Raw genomic sequence first — 18,208 nt, 5'->3', positions numbered from 1 at the left:
CTGGTTTTGACTTCAATTCCCACAACTTCCTATTTGGAGGAATAATTTTGTTGTGAGTGCTTGTATTTTTTTTTCTTCCCTCAAGGTGGGCACAGAAAGGTCCTGAAAGGCACCAACAACTTTATTCTGCAAGATTTTGAGCATGAAGCCAAGATGAAAGCTGTGTATATTACAATCCATCTCAAGTAAAACAGAAGCAAAGTAACAGCACAGATAAACTCTAGCTCATACAAGAAGCTTTTCCATCCCTGTTCTGTACTTCTTTACAGGCTACATGTGTGCTGATTCCTCAGTATCTAAGAACCTCCCTTGACCTCTTTTGGTCTTCTAAGCAGACTAGGGCCATCAAAGTGTAGTTTATTCTTTCATCATTAAAAGTAAACCACCTCTGACAACCCTTTTTCTCTAAAAAGGTAACAGATTTCTTAGAGATCTTTCAGCACTTTTCTGTGGAGGAAGAGACATTGTAATAGACTTGTCAGGAAAATCATCCTTTGCAGCTTGTCCTTTGGAAATGTTCTCTCTGTTTCATAGCTTATAGATGTATGTAATGGTGAAGAGTTAGGAACCAATGGTAGAGCAGACAACTGTTGGGGGATTTTGTGGGTTCCTAACAGATGCAGGTAATGCCTTTGCTAACTCTTTAATGTGAGGTTCACAGATTCGCAGATTGCATCAGGTTGGAAGGGACCTTCAAAGGTTATCTTGTCCAACCCCCCTGCAGTTGGCAAGGACACCTCCAGCTAGATCAGGCTGCCCAGGGCTACATTGAGTCTAATCTTGAATGTCTCCAGGAATGGGAGCTCATCCTTGGGCAGCCTGTTCCAGTATTTTACCATTCTCATTGTAAAGAGCTTCCTCCTTATGTCTGACCTAAATCTACCCTGCTCCAGATGAAAACCATTGCCCCTCATTCTACTGCTACAGTCCTTCTAAACAGTCCTTCCCCAGCCTTCCTTTAGGTCTCCTTCAGATGCTGAAATGTGATTGTAAGGCCTCCCTGGAGCTTTCTCCCCTCCAGGCTGAGCACTTCTTTCAGTCTGTTTTCATGAGAGGGTGGGCAGCTCAATGTTGTTATTGTGGCTACAATTCTAAATGCTGGGGGGGAGGTGGGGAGAGGTTGCTCATGGTACTGACATTTTGAAAATTGCTGGCTGTTTACTATGATGTTAAAGACTATGGGAGAAAAATTTGGAATACCCAAGGGACACAGCATCTGGTGGAATATTGCATCCCCAATTACTGGCAAATTTTATTAGTCTTTTGGTTATGATTAAGATGACATTGACATTGGTGAATTATTTATTTTGTGGCTTTTAGGGTGGTTTGTTTTTCTTTGGTTTTGTTTTTGTATGCAGGTTGCTCAAGGAAAGAAATCACTGAACACTGGGAATGGCTTGAACAGAATTTGTTGCAAACTCTTTCAATCTTTGAAAACGAGAATGACATAAATACGTTCGTCAGAGGAAAAATACAGGTAGTTAAATACATTATTATGAATGGTGTCAATGAGAAATGTGACTGTGAAAGGAAGACTGCTGTCCATCCTAACCAAATTTGACCTGGCAGTCCCCAGGATGGATGTTCCACTGTGTAAAAAAAAATTAGGAAAACTGAGATTGGCACAGGTGACCACAGCAGTGTGATTAAATGTGTGTGTGTGTGTATATATATATATTTTTAGTAATAATCTTAAAAAATATATTAAAATAAGGAGCAAAGCCATCAGAAAGACAGCCTTGAATAAATTAACTATGACAGGAAAAGAATGAGCTGAAGAATAAGAGATAAGCAAAAGACTTGCTTGCCATTGCAGCAGCTGATGTGGCTGTGGCCCAGGCAGCCGATGTGGCAGTGAGGATGTCTGATACCCCATGGTAACTAACATGCTGTGTCCTTCTTTTCACTTCCTACTAGGGCATCATTGCTGAGTACAACAAAATCAATGGCATCAAGGAGGATGATGATACAGAAAAATTTAAGGAAGCCATAGTGAAATTCCACAAGCTCTTCGGGATGCCAGAAGAAGAGAAATTAGTGAACTACTACTCCTGCAGTTACTGGAAGGGGAAGGTTCCCCGTCAGGGCTGGGTGTATCTCAGCATTAATCACCTTTGCTTTTACTCTTTCCTGATGGGCAGGGAAGGTATGTTCTGCAGTGGGATGGTGGTCTGTGCCTCTAAGAGCTGTTAGGAAATCTGTAGTTGGTTGCTGTTCACCCACTGAATGGCTGCAGGTATAAAGACACCTCTGAGGAGAAGGGGAGCAGAGAGCAATTCCCTGGTTGTCACATTGCTTACCTGTGCATTTGTTCCCCTCTTTGGTTTGTGTTTCTCAAAGTAGTTCTTTGCAAAACAATACCTGGACATGGTTTAGAGGCATGGGTCACTTCAGGGACAGTGGCCAAAGGGGGATAGGGATGAGATCACACTGCTTTGGATTCCTTATGCTCCTGTATGATCCTACAGCACTACTCTGGCAGACTTTGCAAGTTCAAATGCCACACTTTCTCTTGTACAGACCAGAGTATCACAAAAGATTCAGAGGATAGCTGGGATCAAGAACTACATAGTGTGGATGCAAATAGTCTGCTCTAGAGAGAGTTAATTCTAAGCAGCTGGGAAGGTGAACAAGTCACCTACCTGGTTATGGGCAATGGATCAGTCCCAGATCTTTCTATTTAATTGTGTAGACATACCCTAGTGAATGCCTGGATTTATGGGTTTTTGACAAAGCAAAAGGTAGATTTAGTCCCTGCTTTAAGGAGAATATCCTAACCTGTAGTGGTGCTGGAAGAAAAGCCAAGGATCTGTCATTACTGTAACATTGGAAACTTTTTAATGTATAAAAATAGCACAAGCCTCTCTGATGTGTTTAGAACCTTTTCCTTTGCTTCCATAGGTAAAGAAGACATCAGAGTCTGAGCTCTAGCAGTGATAAATCATTAGCCCATCTAGCTCTGTAATGCTTTTGTGGGGTGTTCTGTACAGAAGCAAATGATATTTAAAATCTCTTATCTGCTGTTTGTCAAGTAGTCATAGTTTGTACAATCTGGGTCTATTTATACTGTCCTCCTAGCTTTTCAAGATGCAAGAAAATTTCACAGAATCACAGAATGTTAGGGTTTGGAAGGGACCTGAAAAGATCATTGAGTCCAACCCCCTGCCAGAGCAGGAGCACCTGAATAAGGTCACACAGGAACTCATCCAGGCAGGTTTTGAATGTCTCCAGATGAGGAGACTACAAAACCTCCCTGGGCAAGCCTGTTCCAGTGCTCTGTCACCCTCACAGTGAAACTTTTCCCATATGTTTACATGGAACCTCCTCTGCTCCAGCTTGCACCCATTGGCCCTTGTCCTATCACTGGATATCGGTGGGAAGAGCCTGGCTCCATCCTCCCAACCTTTGCCCTTCACGTATTTATAAACATTAATGGGGTTAATTTGTTCAGCTGCATAAATTTTAAAGGGAGAGGAAGAGAAATGCTTTTTTTTTTTTTTTCCCCCAATATGCTAATTTTTTACTGACTCTTTTGTCTGTTTCTTTGCTTCTGTTCAGCCAAGTTAGTTATTCGCTGGGTCGATATCACTCAGCTCGAGAAGAATGCGACGCTGCTCTTCCCTGATATGATCAAAGTGAGCACAAGGTCAAGTGAACATTTCTTCTCAGTATTCCTTAACATCAGTGAGACATTTAAACTCATGGAACAGCTGGCCAACATAGCTATGAGACAGCTTTTGGACAATGAAGGGTTTGAACAAGACAGGTCATTACCCAAACTGAAAAAGAAATCCCCCAAAAAAGTCTCTGCACTGAAACGGTAGGTAGCACTGGCTCCAAGTCATTTGTTTCTCCTCAGTCCTTTTTCTTGCACCAATTTTGCCCAGAAGTTTTTCTAATGCTGCTGCCCATTTATTCCAAATAAGAGTTATTTGGAGTATTTCTCAAATAAGAGAAAGATTTGTTCCAGCAGTAGCAAAATGTGGAGAATTCTTTAAATGTAATTACTTGGTTTCCTGTTGAAATAGGTAGGAAGCAGCATTTGAATATGAACATGTTGCAAAAATAAAGTACGCTTGAGCCAAATTCTCATTTGTTGAGAAGCTCTTTAATGTGTCTCCTGACACTGAGTTAAGTGTCTGATGTAAGGCTCTTTTATGCTACCAGAGGAAGATCATAAAGCAATTTAAGTGTTATTAAGAAATGTCCCCAACATTCATACTTGATCCTAAAACTAGAATGGAAGAATTACTCTGGATGACAAAGTCTGTCCAGAATTTATTTTAGGTAACAGATTAAAAAAAAAAAAAATAGATATGAGAAATCATCTGGAAAATATTTCTGCTTCTTTTATAGCTCTCATCCTGTAATTTGATAGTATCTTGTAAATTTCTTCTTTATTGTGTATGTTGATCCTGTTAGTGAACCATACAGAATTATAATCTGGTTTATATTTCTCATTCCTTCAAGATATCTGGCAAGCATTATGTCACTGAGGTTTGACTTTCAGTTTGGTGCCGTGCACTGAATGCATTGTTAAGACTTGAAGTCTTGAAATTGTTAACAAACTGTAGCCCTAAGGATTCCACCATGTTAATAAATAAGCCACAAAGAAGCATTTTTGGTGTAATATCACCAAAATGTGTTATTTAACTATCTGTTCCTTGTGTTATTTGATGATAAATGGATTCGCTGTATATGTTCTTTGAAAGCAGGGCTGGATGGAAAAATACCACCCAGGCTGCCCCTGCTGAGAAGTCAGGGTCAATATATTGGAGTCATTCATGGCATAATTATTTTTCCATGTAGTTTTAGAATCTTCTAGCAGCAGAGATAGAATCACAGAATTGTCAGGGTTGGAAGGGACCTCAAGGATCTTCCAGTTCCAACCTCCCTGCCATGGGCAGGGACACCTCACACTACATCAGGTTGCTCAGAGCCACATCCAGCCTGGCCTTAAAAACCTCCAGGGATGAAGCTTCCATCACCTCCCTGGGCAACCTGTTCCAGTGTCTCACCACCCTCATGGTGCAGAACTTCTTCCTAAAGCTTGTACATCCCCTGCATGCAAACTATTTCCACTGTTTCGCTCTAGGCTCAGTGCTTAACCTGAGTTGTATGCCGCAGGTAACTTGTCATGATTTGTATAAAATACCTCTTCAAATGTCTTCTGTGTTTCATAACACAAGAAAAGCTTTCTGTGGGTTGTTTTGTGTTATTTTTCCCCAGGGATCTCGATGCCAGAGCAAAGAGTGAGAGATACCGTGCATTGTTCCGACTTCCCAAGGATGAGAAATTAGATGGACACACAGACTGTACTCTCTGGACTCCATTCAACAAAATGCATATTTTGGGTCAGATGTTTGTTTCTACAAACTACATTTGCTTTACTAGTAAAGAAGAGAACTTGTGCAGCCTCATTATCCCTCTTCGAGAGGTAAATATTTGTATCTGTAAATGTCCAGGGCAAATAATAAAGCAATATCCTGTTGGAAATTGCATCCTAGCTTTGGGTTTGGTGGTTTTGTTGGTTTTTTTTTTTTTCATTATTGGAGAAAAACCTCTTTTCATCCCTATAATCTCTTGTGAGCATTTTATTCTGATGTGTTCTAAGTAATATTTAATGGCTGTGTGTCCTGGTTTGAAGTTCCTGCTACTACGATTCACAGGGAGTTTTCTCTGTCAGTTTGTACAACCCCTGTGAGTCCTTCACCTCCCATAATTTATGTTTTAATTTACAGCCTCATGGCAGTTTTTTGTGCCTCATAGGGAGAGATGGATGATAAAACTTCATAGATTGATGAGTGAAGCTCCTGTTAAAGAATCTGTCAGATAAGATTTGCCTTTGTCAGATGTAAAAAGATTAACCACGCTAAGGATTTGAATTATCACTTCCTACAGACTTGGAATCACTCCTGTACATGGAAAATGTTGGTCAGCATTTTGCAAATTGCTGTGCTTCCCTCTTTAAATCTGGTTGCTTGAAGCAGATGTTAAGGAAAAAGATTTTAAGTTTGATGTAATAAAAAAGAAAATATGCTGGGGAGGCTTTTTGTGATTAACTGGATTTATAGTATAATGGAAAGCTGTCTAAAGGAAGTCTTGGAAATGGTAGCAAAGCTGATGTAACCAAGGAGTTTGGCTTGTCTTGAAGTATTATTGAGTATTTCAAGGCACTGTTTCCCCCCTCCCCAGATCTTTATGGGTTAAAACAAATGGTACAAAGGACAAAGTCTGCATTTAACCTCTTTTCCTGGACCTCTTTTCTTGGCTCCATATTCAGCAGCTGCTTGTGGTAACCACAGCCACAGGGGACACAAAGCAGCTCTAAAGCTTTTAGAGGAAGAAATAAGGAATAAGTACTTTTCTGTGAACTGTTTGAGTCTCAGCACCAGCAAGGAGAACAGTAACACACTGAGTAGTGCCAGTCCTCAGAACAACTATCAGTACCCTCAATAATTAAAGGAAAGCTTTCTGTTTAATTAAAGCTTTGGGTCAGACCCTAAAATAATTCCAGTATTCTGTGATGTCCTGAGATATTTTGACAGATGAGACAATAGCAAAGCAGTGATTCAGAAATGAGGAGCAGAAAAGATGATTTTCAGTGTCTGACTGCAATGCTCACTACACCCAGTGGGTGCAGTCTCCAAGATCAGCACTTCAAATATGTGTATGTCTCTACTTGAACAGCAAATAGAGGACTATCAGCACTCTTTATAGCTGAGCAGGCTTGTTATGATGTCTGTCCTGTGCCTCTAGAACTTGTCCCTTTTTTGTGCTGATGATGCCCAAACAGTTTTTCATTGAAACAGAAAAATGACACAGGAATGCTTTTAGCTAATTTTCATATGTAATTAGTGAAGTGAAGGTCCTTTAAGTTAATGAATAACTAATACATTTGGAGCTAGCAGAAAAATGAAAGGAAGTTGGGAGGATAGAGAAGTGATTTGGCCCCTGAGCTGTGCATTGTTTTCTTTAAATACATCTCCCAAGAAAATGTTGTGTGAAAAATGGTTATCCTGTCCTTTTAGTTAGAGATATTAAGCTAAGATCTAGCACTGGTATCCTACCATGGATCTCTGTTTTTAAAAGGGTTAAAAAAATAGAGTAAAAGTAAAGGTCCTAGTAAACTGAAATATGCCCTCTCTTGTGCTGGAGGCAGGGAGACAGTTTTCATTACCTAGGAAACTGTTTAAAGTCATAAAGTTGGTTAAAAGTACTTTCAATGGTTCATTGTATTTTGTTCAGTGTATGAACTGCATGAGCTTGATTTGGTTTCTTTTTAAGGCTAATAGTTGGCAGTGTTTCAAACACCCAGCTTTTATATAATGCATCCAGAATGTGTGACTTAGCCCTGGGTTCCTTGAGCATGCATTACTCCAAGCTGAGGGAACTGCTGCCCTGTACTCACTAGTCTGTGCTGGAGGTCAGTTAGGTTAGTGAGCATTTCACTAACCACTGAAGGTGAAACAGAAAGCTCCACCTCACAGGGTCAGGTGTTTTGTGAGGGAAGGCATGGGGTTAGTTTCCACTTGCTGCAGGTTTCTGTACACCATGGATGTGCAGCTGCAATAACAGTTGTTAGCACAATATGCAACTATCATATAGTGGAACAGGAGTGTTATCCCAAAACTGACTTACTCTCAGGTGTTTGCAATAAAAGGTAAGCAAAAGTCTGTCAATTCAGCCTGTATTGCTGCTGGGAAGCAGGAGAGGGATTTGGGGATCCTATAAAAAGCCCACAGATTTGCATCCCACAGAAGAAATTTTTGTTGCTCATTCTTTTAAAGTAACGCCTGGGAAAACCAAACTGAAGTGGTGCAAAGAAATTTTGCTGGAGAGTGTGCTGAAGGCAGTTCTTTGAGGGATAAGATCTTGATTTTTCAGATTTGTTAAGTCTTTGTATCCAAATCCTGTTTTCCCACAGAAGAGATGTCCATGGTGATTTGATCTAAGGGGGAAGGGGCATGGGGTTATTGTCTTAAGATGGTTTCCCACACCAAGCAACTTGAAGAACTAAAGCTGTAGCTACTGTTTCTCCCTAGGTGACAATAGTGGAAAAGGCAGACAGCTCCAGTGTGTTGCCCAGCCCTTTATCAATCAGCACAAAAAACAGAATGACTTTCCTCTTTGCCAACTTGAAAGACAGAGACTTTCTTGTACAGAGGATCTCAGACTTTCTGCAACAAACCACTTCAAGAATATACTTGGAAAAAAATATTTCTGGAAGCTATATCAGCTCAGATGATGAGGTATGTGGGGGAACATGAGCTGTTTACTAGAAGAAGGGGACGTTAACTGGTGTGGGGAGAGAGAAGCCAGGGAAAGACTTTAGGTTTTTGTAAAGCAAAACCTTTGTACACAGAAATGTGCTCCAGGCCCTTCACCTGCCCTTCTCTGGACATGCTGCAGCACCTCAATGCCCTTCCTATAGCGAGGGGTCCAGAAGTGAACACAATACTCAGGATGTGGCCTCACCAGTGCTGAGCACATTCTGGACAGTCAAGGAGCCACCTGGGGAGTCAACAGTCCTATGATGTTGTCAGGAGACCAAGGGAGCTACTTGAAGTTAACATTACCATAGCCTTTCTGGGTATAGGATTTGATTACTTGGAGGGAAGGAGCTATGGAGAAACTGGAAACCATTTCATTATTCTGTTCTGGTTTAACCTCTGCTGTTACATGCTCAGCCTGTGACTGTACTTGGTCGATTTGATTTGCTCAGCATCTATTAACTACTTTGAAGTAGCATGAAGTAAAAAGTCCCGACTCTGGCTCAGCCCCATGTCTGTATTGCTTGTGACTGCTTTCTACAGGTGTTCACAAGATCAAGTAGTTTAATTTCTGCCAGCCCCCATAAAAGCCTGAGCTCTGAGTCAGAGGGAGAGCGCCAGTTCAATCTGAACGACAATGGCATTCCAACAGCAACTCAGGCTTTGATGACAATGTATCGGCGGCGGTCACCTGAGGAGTTCAACCCTAAGCTGGTAAAACACACCTTCCCAGAATCACAGGAACATTCCAATTGGGAAAGACCCTCAGGATCACCCACTCCAACCATTAACCCTGCTCTACAAGGTTCACCTCTAAACCCTATCCCCAAGCACCACATCCAAATGACCTTCAAACACGTCCAGGCTTGGTGACTGAACCACCTCCCTGGGCAGCACATTCCAATGCCTGACCACTCTTGCTGGGAAACATCTTTTCTAATGTCTAGTCTAAACCTACCCAGTTGCAGCTTGAGGCCATTCCCTCTTGTTCTATCACTAATTACTTGTGAGAAGAGACCAGCACCAGCCCCTCTACAATATCCTTTCAGGTAGTGTTAGAGAGCAATGAGGTCTCCCCTCAGCCTCTTCTTTTCCAAATTAACCATCCCCAGCTCCCTCAGTCACTCCTCACAAGATTTATTCTCCCTTCACCAGCTTCATTGCCCTACTCTGTACTTGCTCCACCACCTCCCCATCTCTGTGCTGTAGCTGACTGAAAAAGTTGCCAAATTTATATTTTCTTTTCCAACCATGTTTCTGACCCCAGAAGAGTTTTGTTCAGCCCCAGACAGTTAAGAGGCAGTGTTTTTCACAGGAATCGAGTGTTGAACACTCTGCTGTACCAACACAACTTCACTACACAAAAAGCAGAGTTCAATGTAAATCAAAGGGAGGTTGTATGCCTGCTCTTAAGTACCACTGCTTCAACAATATTGTTGTAACAGCAAGGTCTCTGCTGGGACAGAAGCTAAGACATGGGAGGAGGCAGCCCATTAAGAAGAGAATTGGACCGTAGCCAAAATATTCCTTGCTCACTTAGAAAGTCAGGATGTTGCAGGCTTTGTATCACTTAGCATTTCAGTGGGGCAGTGTAAGAAAGAGGAGCTGCACTTTTATGCCTGCCTGTCTTTGCTTTTAGGCTAAAGAGTTTCTGAAGGAACAGGCCTGGAAGATTCACTTTGCTGAATATGGCCAAGGGGTCTGTATGTATCGTACAGAGAAAACCAGAGACCTGGTGCTGAAGGGCATTCCAGAGAGCATGAGAGGGGAGCTTTGGCTACTGTTTTCAGGTAGGTTTTTCATTTGAAAGTGACTGTGGGCTCTAAGAGAAAGTATGAGGGAAGAAAACATTTCAAAGATATTTAAGGGTTCAGATAAGAAAATATTTGGAGCAAGTAAAGCTGTGATTGTTAGCAGGTGCCAGACTGGTTGAGAGGAGAGTTCTGTTTAGACTAGTAAATGTACTTTGTCAAACAGGCTCAAATAATTAGGGAAGAACATAAAAAAGCAGAACACACACTTTGTCACCAGAAGCCAGCAGTCTAGCAGCTTGTAGATGTTCAACAACCACAACCAGGCCTACTGCCCATTTGCTTAATCCTTTCTGAATCCAATTAAGCTTTTGGCCTTCACAGCTTGTTGTTGCAAGGAATTTCCAAGTGGAAGCATGTTGCATGGAACAACTATCCATTTTCTTGTCCTTTTTTTTTTTTTGTTTGGTAAGCAATACTAAAGAAGTCACTAGAGGCACCTGATATGAAAAGTGGTGAGAAAATATTTCTGTCCTTCTTCTGTGCCATCAAGGATTCTCTTGATCTCTGTCCCCTTAGGCTTTTTTTTTCCCTCCAAAGTTGAAGAATTTTATTAATTTTATTGTTAGTTATGGAAATCAGTCCATGCCTCAGGCTTTCTTCTTAACCTTTCACTTACTGTATGCCTTCTCTAGCTCTGCCCCTCCCCAAGGAGGGCACCAAGGAGGCTGCCTACACTATTTAGGATATGAGCACACCGTGGGCTCTATGTCACGACCTAACAATGCTGTCTGGTTTGTCTTCTATTTGTTCCCTAATAGTGCTTTATCTTGCACATCTTTTCTTCGCTGCTGGACATTAAACAAGTAAATGTTTTCAGAAAACATAGACAGGAGTACACAGATTCTGTCCTCTGATGAACAGCCAGTTTAGACCAATGTTCGTGCTGTATGTGGTATTAGCATTTTCTATGTGCATCGCTTTGTGCTACTGACACTTGATGTTCTTTTGCTGAGATCTTCTGCTGAGATTTTCATTTCCAGAGAAGTTTGCAGTGAAATCTCACAGCAGCTCTGTGAACTTGTGAGCTGTCCCTAGGACAGGCTAAGTGCCCTGCCCAAGATGACAGACATTTTCAGAAGTAGGGATAGACCTCAGGAGATCCTGCCTCTTGCTTTTGGCTGAGATATCATACTTTCTGCAACCAAACACTAATCTCCTCCCTCCCTAGGGCAAGTAGCTTTCTCAGAGGAATGTTTTGTGTTATTTAGGATAATCAAACCCACAGCCAGCTAAAGAGAGAGCTCATGATGCCATGTGACTGCACAGCTGGTTTGTTCTTCATGCCTCTTGTTTCTTTTTGGCAGAAAGAGAAAGAGGCTTTATCTTATTCCATTTTTTTAAACCTCATTATAAAAATGCCTCTAGAGGAGAAGACAAGGGGTAATATCTCAAATCACCTAATGACATCTTTTTTCTTTTTTCATCTCCTCTATGACAATACCATTTTGAGTTTGCTTTCAAAGTGCCTGTTGGTGACGTTCAAGATGAAATGGTAGCAGAAGATTACTGTGTTGGGGTGCTGTATCTGCTAACCCTTGCTTTTTGCTTCTGATTTTAACACTGTTCTCCCACTCCCAGGAGCAATTAATGAAATGGCCACTCATCCTGGCTATTATGAGGACCTTGTGGAGAAATCAATGGGGAAGTATAATCTGGCTACAGAAGAGATAGAGAGGGACCTGCACCGCTCCCTTCCAGAGCACCCTGCCTTCCAGAACGAGATGGGTATTGCTGCTCTAAGGAGAGTCTTGACAGCTTATGCTTTTAGAAATCCAAACATAGGATATTGTCAGGTAATTGAGATACCTTGGCATTCCTTCAGTTTCTGGAATTCCAGTTCTTTCCTTATACTCTATTCCTTCAGTCAAGTGCATGACTATTTGGCTGTGTAAAGTACACCAAGACTTGTGTAATGCTGGGAGGTAAAGCTTCACTGCTGCAGAAGTACAGTAATGCTGAGGTCAGAGGCATTTGAGACAAGGACCTGCTTTGAAAGAAGTATTAGCAGCACATGCTGAGAGATGTGCAGAGTTTTTTTGCAAGTCTATCTTCTGCCCATAAATTTAGAGACTGGACAGAGGATAACCACAGAGTTATCCTGAAGTGCCTCTAGAGAAAATGACAAATGGAACCTTAAGAAAGGTTATTTTCTTTCAAGCAGGAAAAATACCAAACTCTTAATTATTCAGCATTAAATTTTTACCTACTTATTCAGTGTGTTAGTTGTAATAACTCCCCAGAACCCTCTTTCTTTTTTCTTTTTTTTTTTCAATGATGCCATTCAATCATTCAACACAAACTAAAAAAAAAAAAAAAACAAAAAACCACCAACTAAAAAATAAAGCACCCTGGAAGGTATTTTCCTCCCATGCATCTCAACCATGTATTCGTAGAGTCATTGCTGACCAGTGCATGGTTTTGGAGTTCATAATCACTTTAGTTTCTGTCCCAAATCATTCATTCCTGCTGTGTAAGTCAGACTTATCAGCTGGGCCTGCTTTTCCCTTCCTGCCTGTTTTTGCAAAAATGAAACTTGAATTCATGAGTGCTAAGAAGCCTAATTAATGTCTAACTGTTAAGACTTGTAGGTACAGCATGAGTAAGTGAAAGTGCAAGCCATTCCAACAGATAGCATCATAAACTATTTAAAAATATAATGCTCAGTAATAACTGCAGTAACTTTCTGCAAAAGTGAAGAGATGAACAGTAGAAAAACACTGATTCTGCTTCCTAAAACCATCACAGTAATTGTTAATAGCCTTGGGACATGGTCCATGGCATTCAGGATACTGATTCACATTTACAGGGAGAATTCAGGCATTGAAGTATTTCATACATAATACACAAGTCAAAAAGTAACAGCAAAGACTTTGACAGAGTTGCAATGTTCTGAGTTTCAGTTGAAACCTTAGTTGCTGTTTCAAACAGGTCATAATCAAGCTGGAGTCTTAAAATGTTACGGGATCCTTAGGAGGCAAAGTGAGAAGGAAATGATACCAAAATGCTTCATTTCTTCAGACTAACAGAGGTCTAGGCTGTAAGCAAACAACCAGAGGTCACTGGGAATGCTGTGATACATGAAATGGAGTGAAACAGGCCATAAAAAACCTGTCATGTACACAGTCAAACACGGAGAGTAAGCAACAGCAAGAGACTTCTGTTTCACTGTGCTCTGAGTGTTCGTGACTGGCACTGTGACAGCTCACAGATGCAGTGCCTTGACCTTGTCCTAGAGGCAGAAAGCATGAGCTGTGCAGACTGCTTTTGCAAGGAGCACTACAGCAGTGGCCATCATTACTGCCGTAGGAGGCATTTTATCTGCATCAGAGCCAGGTTCCCCAAGAGCACCTGTTGGCAGAATATCCATAGCAGAGATGCTTGCAAACCTGAGTAGGCCCTTGATTATGAAAAGAAGTCTTGATTTACTTTTTTTTGTTTAAAAAAACCCAACAGAACAAGCCCTAACCTCTTTGTGTGTGTATGTGTGGTTTATTTGAGGTTTTCTTAAGTGTCTCTTTTAGCACTGGGAAAACAGGAAAAGACTTGATCAGTTTGCTGTGTACAGAAGGAGATGCAGCTGAATTCCTAACCATAGTAACCACTTACCTGTGACTGGTTAGATACTGAATAAATGGGGCTAACAATTTACATTTCTCTTTCTTTTAGGCAATGAATATTGTCACTTCAGTACTCCTCCTTTATGCCAAAGAGGAAGAAGCTTTCTGGCTGCTGGTAGCTCTGTGTGAACGTATGCTGCCTGACTATTACAACACAAGAGTTGTTGGTATGCATGGGGAAAATCTTCTAAACTGACAGTGCAAAATGTGACCAAATGAATTGTTATTGTTTGCATTGAAACAGGATTATGTGTAGATGTTTGTGTGGCATGGTTGCAACCGAGTGCTAGTGGCAGGACAGCTTGCTCAGGAACAATTCCCTGAACAGATATTGTGATACTTTTTCACTGAGGATTAGATGTCATTCTCAAGTGGGTTTAAACCAAGTAGATGTGACATGGGAGGCTAAAATCTGAATTTTAGAGGATCCAGTTATCTAATTAAGGTAAGGTTAGAAACAGGAGCTGTGGCAATTTGCAGTAGAAGTCTTTGTGCTTGTTTGTCTCATTGGAAAGAGCACAGCTACCTGAAAGCTGTTGTCAGATGACAGTCCGTTGTGTGTGTGGAGGTGAATGACTCTTCAGTGTATGATGGAACCTGCTTTTGCTGTAGCTCACAAATGCTTGAGCTACTCATCCAGCCTTAGAAATGCTTCTCCCTGGCCTGCTTAAGACATAGGTATGTCTTGAAACAAATCCAAAGCCTCACAGACAGTCACAAGTGATGATAAGTCTTATTCATATTAGTAAGTACTAAGCCATCATATAACTTCTGTAGGTGCTAGACCAAGCTGACGCTTTGTTAGCTCTTAAGTGTACAAACTGAAACAAAACAATCAAGAATCAAGAAGGTTGGAAGAGACCTCAAAGATCATCGAGTCCAACCTGTCACCCTAAACCTTATGACTATCTAAACCATGGCACCAAGTGCCACGTCCAGTCCCCTCTTGAACACCTCCAGGGATGGTGACTCCACCACCTCCCTGGGCAGCACATTCCAATGGCCAACCACTCTCTCTGTGAAGAACTTTCTCCTCACCTCCAGCCTTAACCTCCCCTGGCGGAGGAGGTTTACTACAGTTCAATTTGTATGTACAGCACAGAAGTAGAATAGAATCTGTGACTTACCTTTAAGTGAGAAAATGTGTTGTAAGCATGGTGTAGAATATTCTTCGGCTTTGTGTTGACATAGATAGATAGATAGATAGATAGATAGATAGATAGATATGTAGAATGTATATGTCAACACAAAGCCTAAGACCTCTAGAACATGTATTTTTCTCCTCTAAATGGTGATGTGGTCAGTGGCTCCCACTTTAATGGGCATCCAATGTTGTATCTTTCCAACAGGAGCACTGGTGGATCAGGGTGTCTTTGAAGAGCTGGCTCGTGACTATGTTCCACAGCTTTATGACTGCATGCAGGACTTGGGTGTAATATCCACCATCTCCCTGTCCTGGTTCCTCACTCTTTTCCTCAGTGTCATGCCCTTTGAAAGCGCAGTGGTGGTTGTGGATTGTTTCTTCTGTGAAGGAATAAAGGTGATATTTCAATTAGCGCTTGCTGTCCTCGATGCTAATGTAGACAAGCTGCTTAACTGTAAAGATGATGGAGAAGCCATGACAGTCTTGGGAAGGTATTTATTACAGAAAATAAAGTCTCTTCATTTTATTGTTCTTTTTTTTTTTTTTTTTTTGCTTACTTTTCTGGCTTGTGTTCCTCTGCTCAATTTAAAAGGTACAATGTGTGTAAGTCTTTTAGACACAGTCCCCCTTCACCCATATGAGATACTCTTTATATCACAAAATAATGTTAGGTGACCAACAAGATATAAAATCCTTCTTTCAAGACATTCAAATAAACTTCCCAAACCTGGTTATAGAAACTCCTTTTGGTTGATTTAGTTGATTACATGGGTTTTGTTACTTCACCTTTTACCTGCTGCCTTTTAAATGCTCCTAAGATAAAGCTTTGATCTCGAGGGAAATTGCTTTGAGAGTGGACTAAACAGAACTCAGAAGAATCAGGTAGGCTCTTGAATTAATAGATTTCAGGAGGGTGCTAAATAGGCTGGATTGAGATATTGAATACAAACTAATAGCACTAAGTGTAACCTCTGATTTCCTTGTGTTTGGTAGTAGTGCTTTGTTTTCAAGATGCTGCTGAAATCTTGGAACTATTTTCAACCCCCACACCCCCAAGTAGGTTTAATTAGAATAACCTTAGTGAAATCTGGGTTTGATTTCTTTGGGATTAAAGATGACTATGGCTACATTTTCTCCAAAGTAAGCCCTAGTGCTTGCTGAGAATTTAAGTGTCCTGCAGCTACAGGGTAGAAGACAGGTGATCTGAAGTAGAAGGAACATAAAGCCCCTTGGTTGGGTTGTGGTAGGCCAGTGGGGTATATAGACTGAAAGCACACTGACCTTTGTTCCCATGGTGTCACAAGCAGATTTAAACAGCTAAAAGCAACAAACTTGCTCAGTAGGCCACTTGTTTGTGACTACCTGTATTTGAACTACTTCTTGATAAGGATAATAGGGTTAACTTAGTTGTCTTTGAGGAAAAGCAGTGCTGGGATTTGTCAAATTCCTGTTGCCCAAAATCATGTAGTTCATTAGTAGAGAGTGGCTTGTCATTTTTACATTTAATATTCTATATGTAACCCTTATTCTGTTAACCCTCTGAAGGGAGGGGGTACACCTGAATCTTGAGTTCTAATTTTTTATTTTATTTTATTCTTTTTCCCCCAGATATTTGGACAGTGTAACTAATAAGGACAGCACTCTTCCACCCATTCCTCACCTTCACTCGCTGCTCAGTGACGATGTAGAGCCTTACCCTGAGGTGGATATCTTCAGACTAATCAGGTCATCTTATGAGGTAGGGTAGGATTCCTTAACAGGAATTTGCCAACCCACACTAGTTCTGCTCTGCAGAGGAATTTGATAGGCTATAGTTTGGCTTTATTTGGAACTGAAAGAAGATAAAAGAAATAGAGACTGATCTCAGAAGTGTGAAATGAGGCAAGCAAGAGGGGTTGGTCTTTTTCTTTTGAGCACAACTTCTAATTGGAGTGGTTTGTGTAGAAGCCTGCAGCATCAAAAGAGAGCAGCCCACCACCAAAAAGTGATTTACAAAACAGATGACTGAACTTGTAATTCAAAAAAGGTTATTTCTCCTCTAAGCGTTTTCATGTTTTTCCAAATTGAAATAATGGCAAAATTGATTTTAGTTTCAGAAGACCTTTTTGTTATCAGTGGGGCTTTATTTGGTTTGCCTTTGGTTTTTTTCCTTTGGGTTTTGGGATTGGTTTGGGTTTTTTGTTTGGGTTTCTTTTGTTTCGTTTTGTTTTGGTTTTCAGCAAATGCTGATTATGATCATGGGCCATGAGCTTCCACTAACTTCTTCCAAGTGAAAGGAGCTGGTGTTAACTAATACCTGTAAAGCACAGAACCAAGCCTGCAAGAGCCCTAACAGTTGCAAACCAGTTTCACTGTCCTTCAATTTTAAAATTAATAAATTTCTTACTGTTCATTCCATGTAGCAATAAATTCAGAAGCTATAGAGCCTGGTTACAACAGAAGCGACTGAATTAATGCAGAATCTCTACAGCTTCAAAAGTCTGTGCCTAGCTCAGTAGATGTCAATGGAGTGGGGACTCAGATCTTCAGAGTTGTTATGTGCTTAACTCCCTTGATTTGTGTGGAAGTTGGTTTGGGGGAAAAAATAGGCCTTAAGGTAAATCTGTAGTAGTATCTAGATCTTGGCCTTTTCACCTCAGCAGCTGGCACTTAAAGGTCTGTGCTGCTGAATGGGTCAGTGCACTTGTGGCCTTGAACAGTTGACAGGCTTTCAACAATTCTTTGTATACTTTGAAAGTTGCCATGGGTTTCATGCAGCCTTCCTTTTCTGTAGGCCATGTGAGTTTTAGTTGTCTGGATGGGATCAAATCATCTTATTTGGCCTCCAGACCAGAGAGAATAAGCTCTGACTGCTGGAACAGATATGGCCTCTGAGTCACAAAAGATCTCTCTTTTCAGGGTTTTTGTGACCTCTGTGTTGCTTGATATTCATAGATGCTTATCTAGATTACATTTTTTTCATTTATTTGCAAAATGCTCCAAGTATATGAACCAGCTTTTTATTCCTGAGGTATAAAGGTGCACAGCTTTAACACTGCTTTAGCATTGATCTGATCACACAATAATGTGCTAGCAAATTATTACCTGCACTTGTACTGGCCACACAAACCCATCCTGGGTGAAGGTGTGTCTTGCCCTCCCTTTTTAGCTTTACAGGTGGCATGCTTGATGTCTGGCATTATTGTTGCTGCTGGTTTTCTGTGCATTTTAAAGTATGTTACAAGCTTCCCTTGATGGCAAAAACCTTCTACTTGCAATTGACAAAAATAAATCTTAGAGGGCATTTCTCCACACACAGAACCATGAAATATTTATTATTCCTAGTAGGTTTTCCCCTAGGAGGTTTTTGTTGTCTGTGCT

At 41.0% G+C, this 18,208-nt stretch overlaps 1 protein-coding gene across 4 annotated transcripts in view; it reads left to right on the top strand.

Annotated features, from left to right (window-relative positions):
* Positions 1 to 18,208, top strand: part of TBC1D9 (TBC1 domain family member 9) — a 52,305-nt gene that overhangs the window by 24,036 nt on the left and 10,061 nt on the right. For all 4 annotated transcript variants that reach the window (XM_054392420.1, XM_054392418.1, XM_054392416.1 and 1 more), the window contains exons 3-13: positions 1,359 to 1,477; positions 1,918 to 2,146; positions 3,559 to 3,820; positions 5,230 to 5,437; positions 8,046 to 8,252; positions 8,817 to 8,987; positions 9,913 to 10,063; positions 11,666 to 11,880; positions 13,754 to 13,871; positions 15,054 to 15,339; positions 16,457 to 16,586. In XM_054392420.1, the coding sequence (XP_054248395.1) occupies positions 1,359 to 1,477; positions 1,918 to 2,146; positions 3,559 to 3,820; positions 5,230 to 5,437; positions 8,046 to 8,252; positions 8,817 to 8,987; positions 9,913 to 10,063; positions 11,666 to 11,880; positions 13,754 to 13,871; positions 15,054 to 15,339; positions 16,457 to 16,586 (2,096 nt within the window). The remainder of the gene's footprint in view (positions 1 to 1,358; positions 1,478 to 1,917; positions 2,147 to 3,558; positions 3,821 to 5,229; positions 5,438 to 8,045; positions 8,253 to 8,816; positions 8,988 to 9,912; positions 10,064 to 11,665; positions 11,881 to 13,753; positions 13,872 to 15,053; positions 15,340 to 16,456; positions 16,587 to 18,208) is intronic.

Source organism: Indicator indicator, chromosome 25 (assembly GCF_027791375.1).
Source record: "Indicator indicator isolate 239-I01 chromosome 25, UM_Iind_1.1, whole genome shotgun sequence".
Taxonomy (NCBI): domain Eukaryota; kingdom Metazoa; phylum Chordata; class Aves; order Piciformes; family Indicatoridae; genus Indicator; species Indicator indicator.
This window is presented reverse-complemented; position numbering and strand designations above follow the sequence as displayed.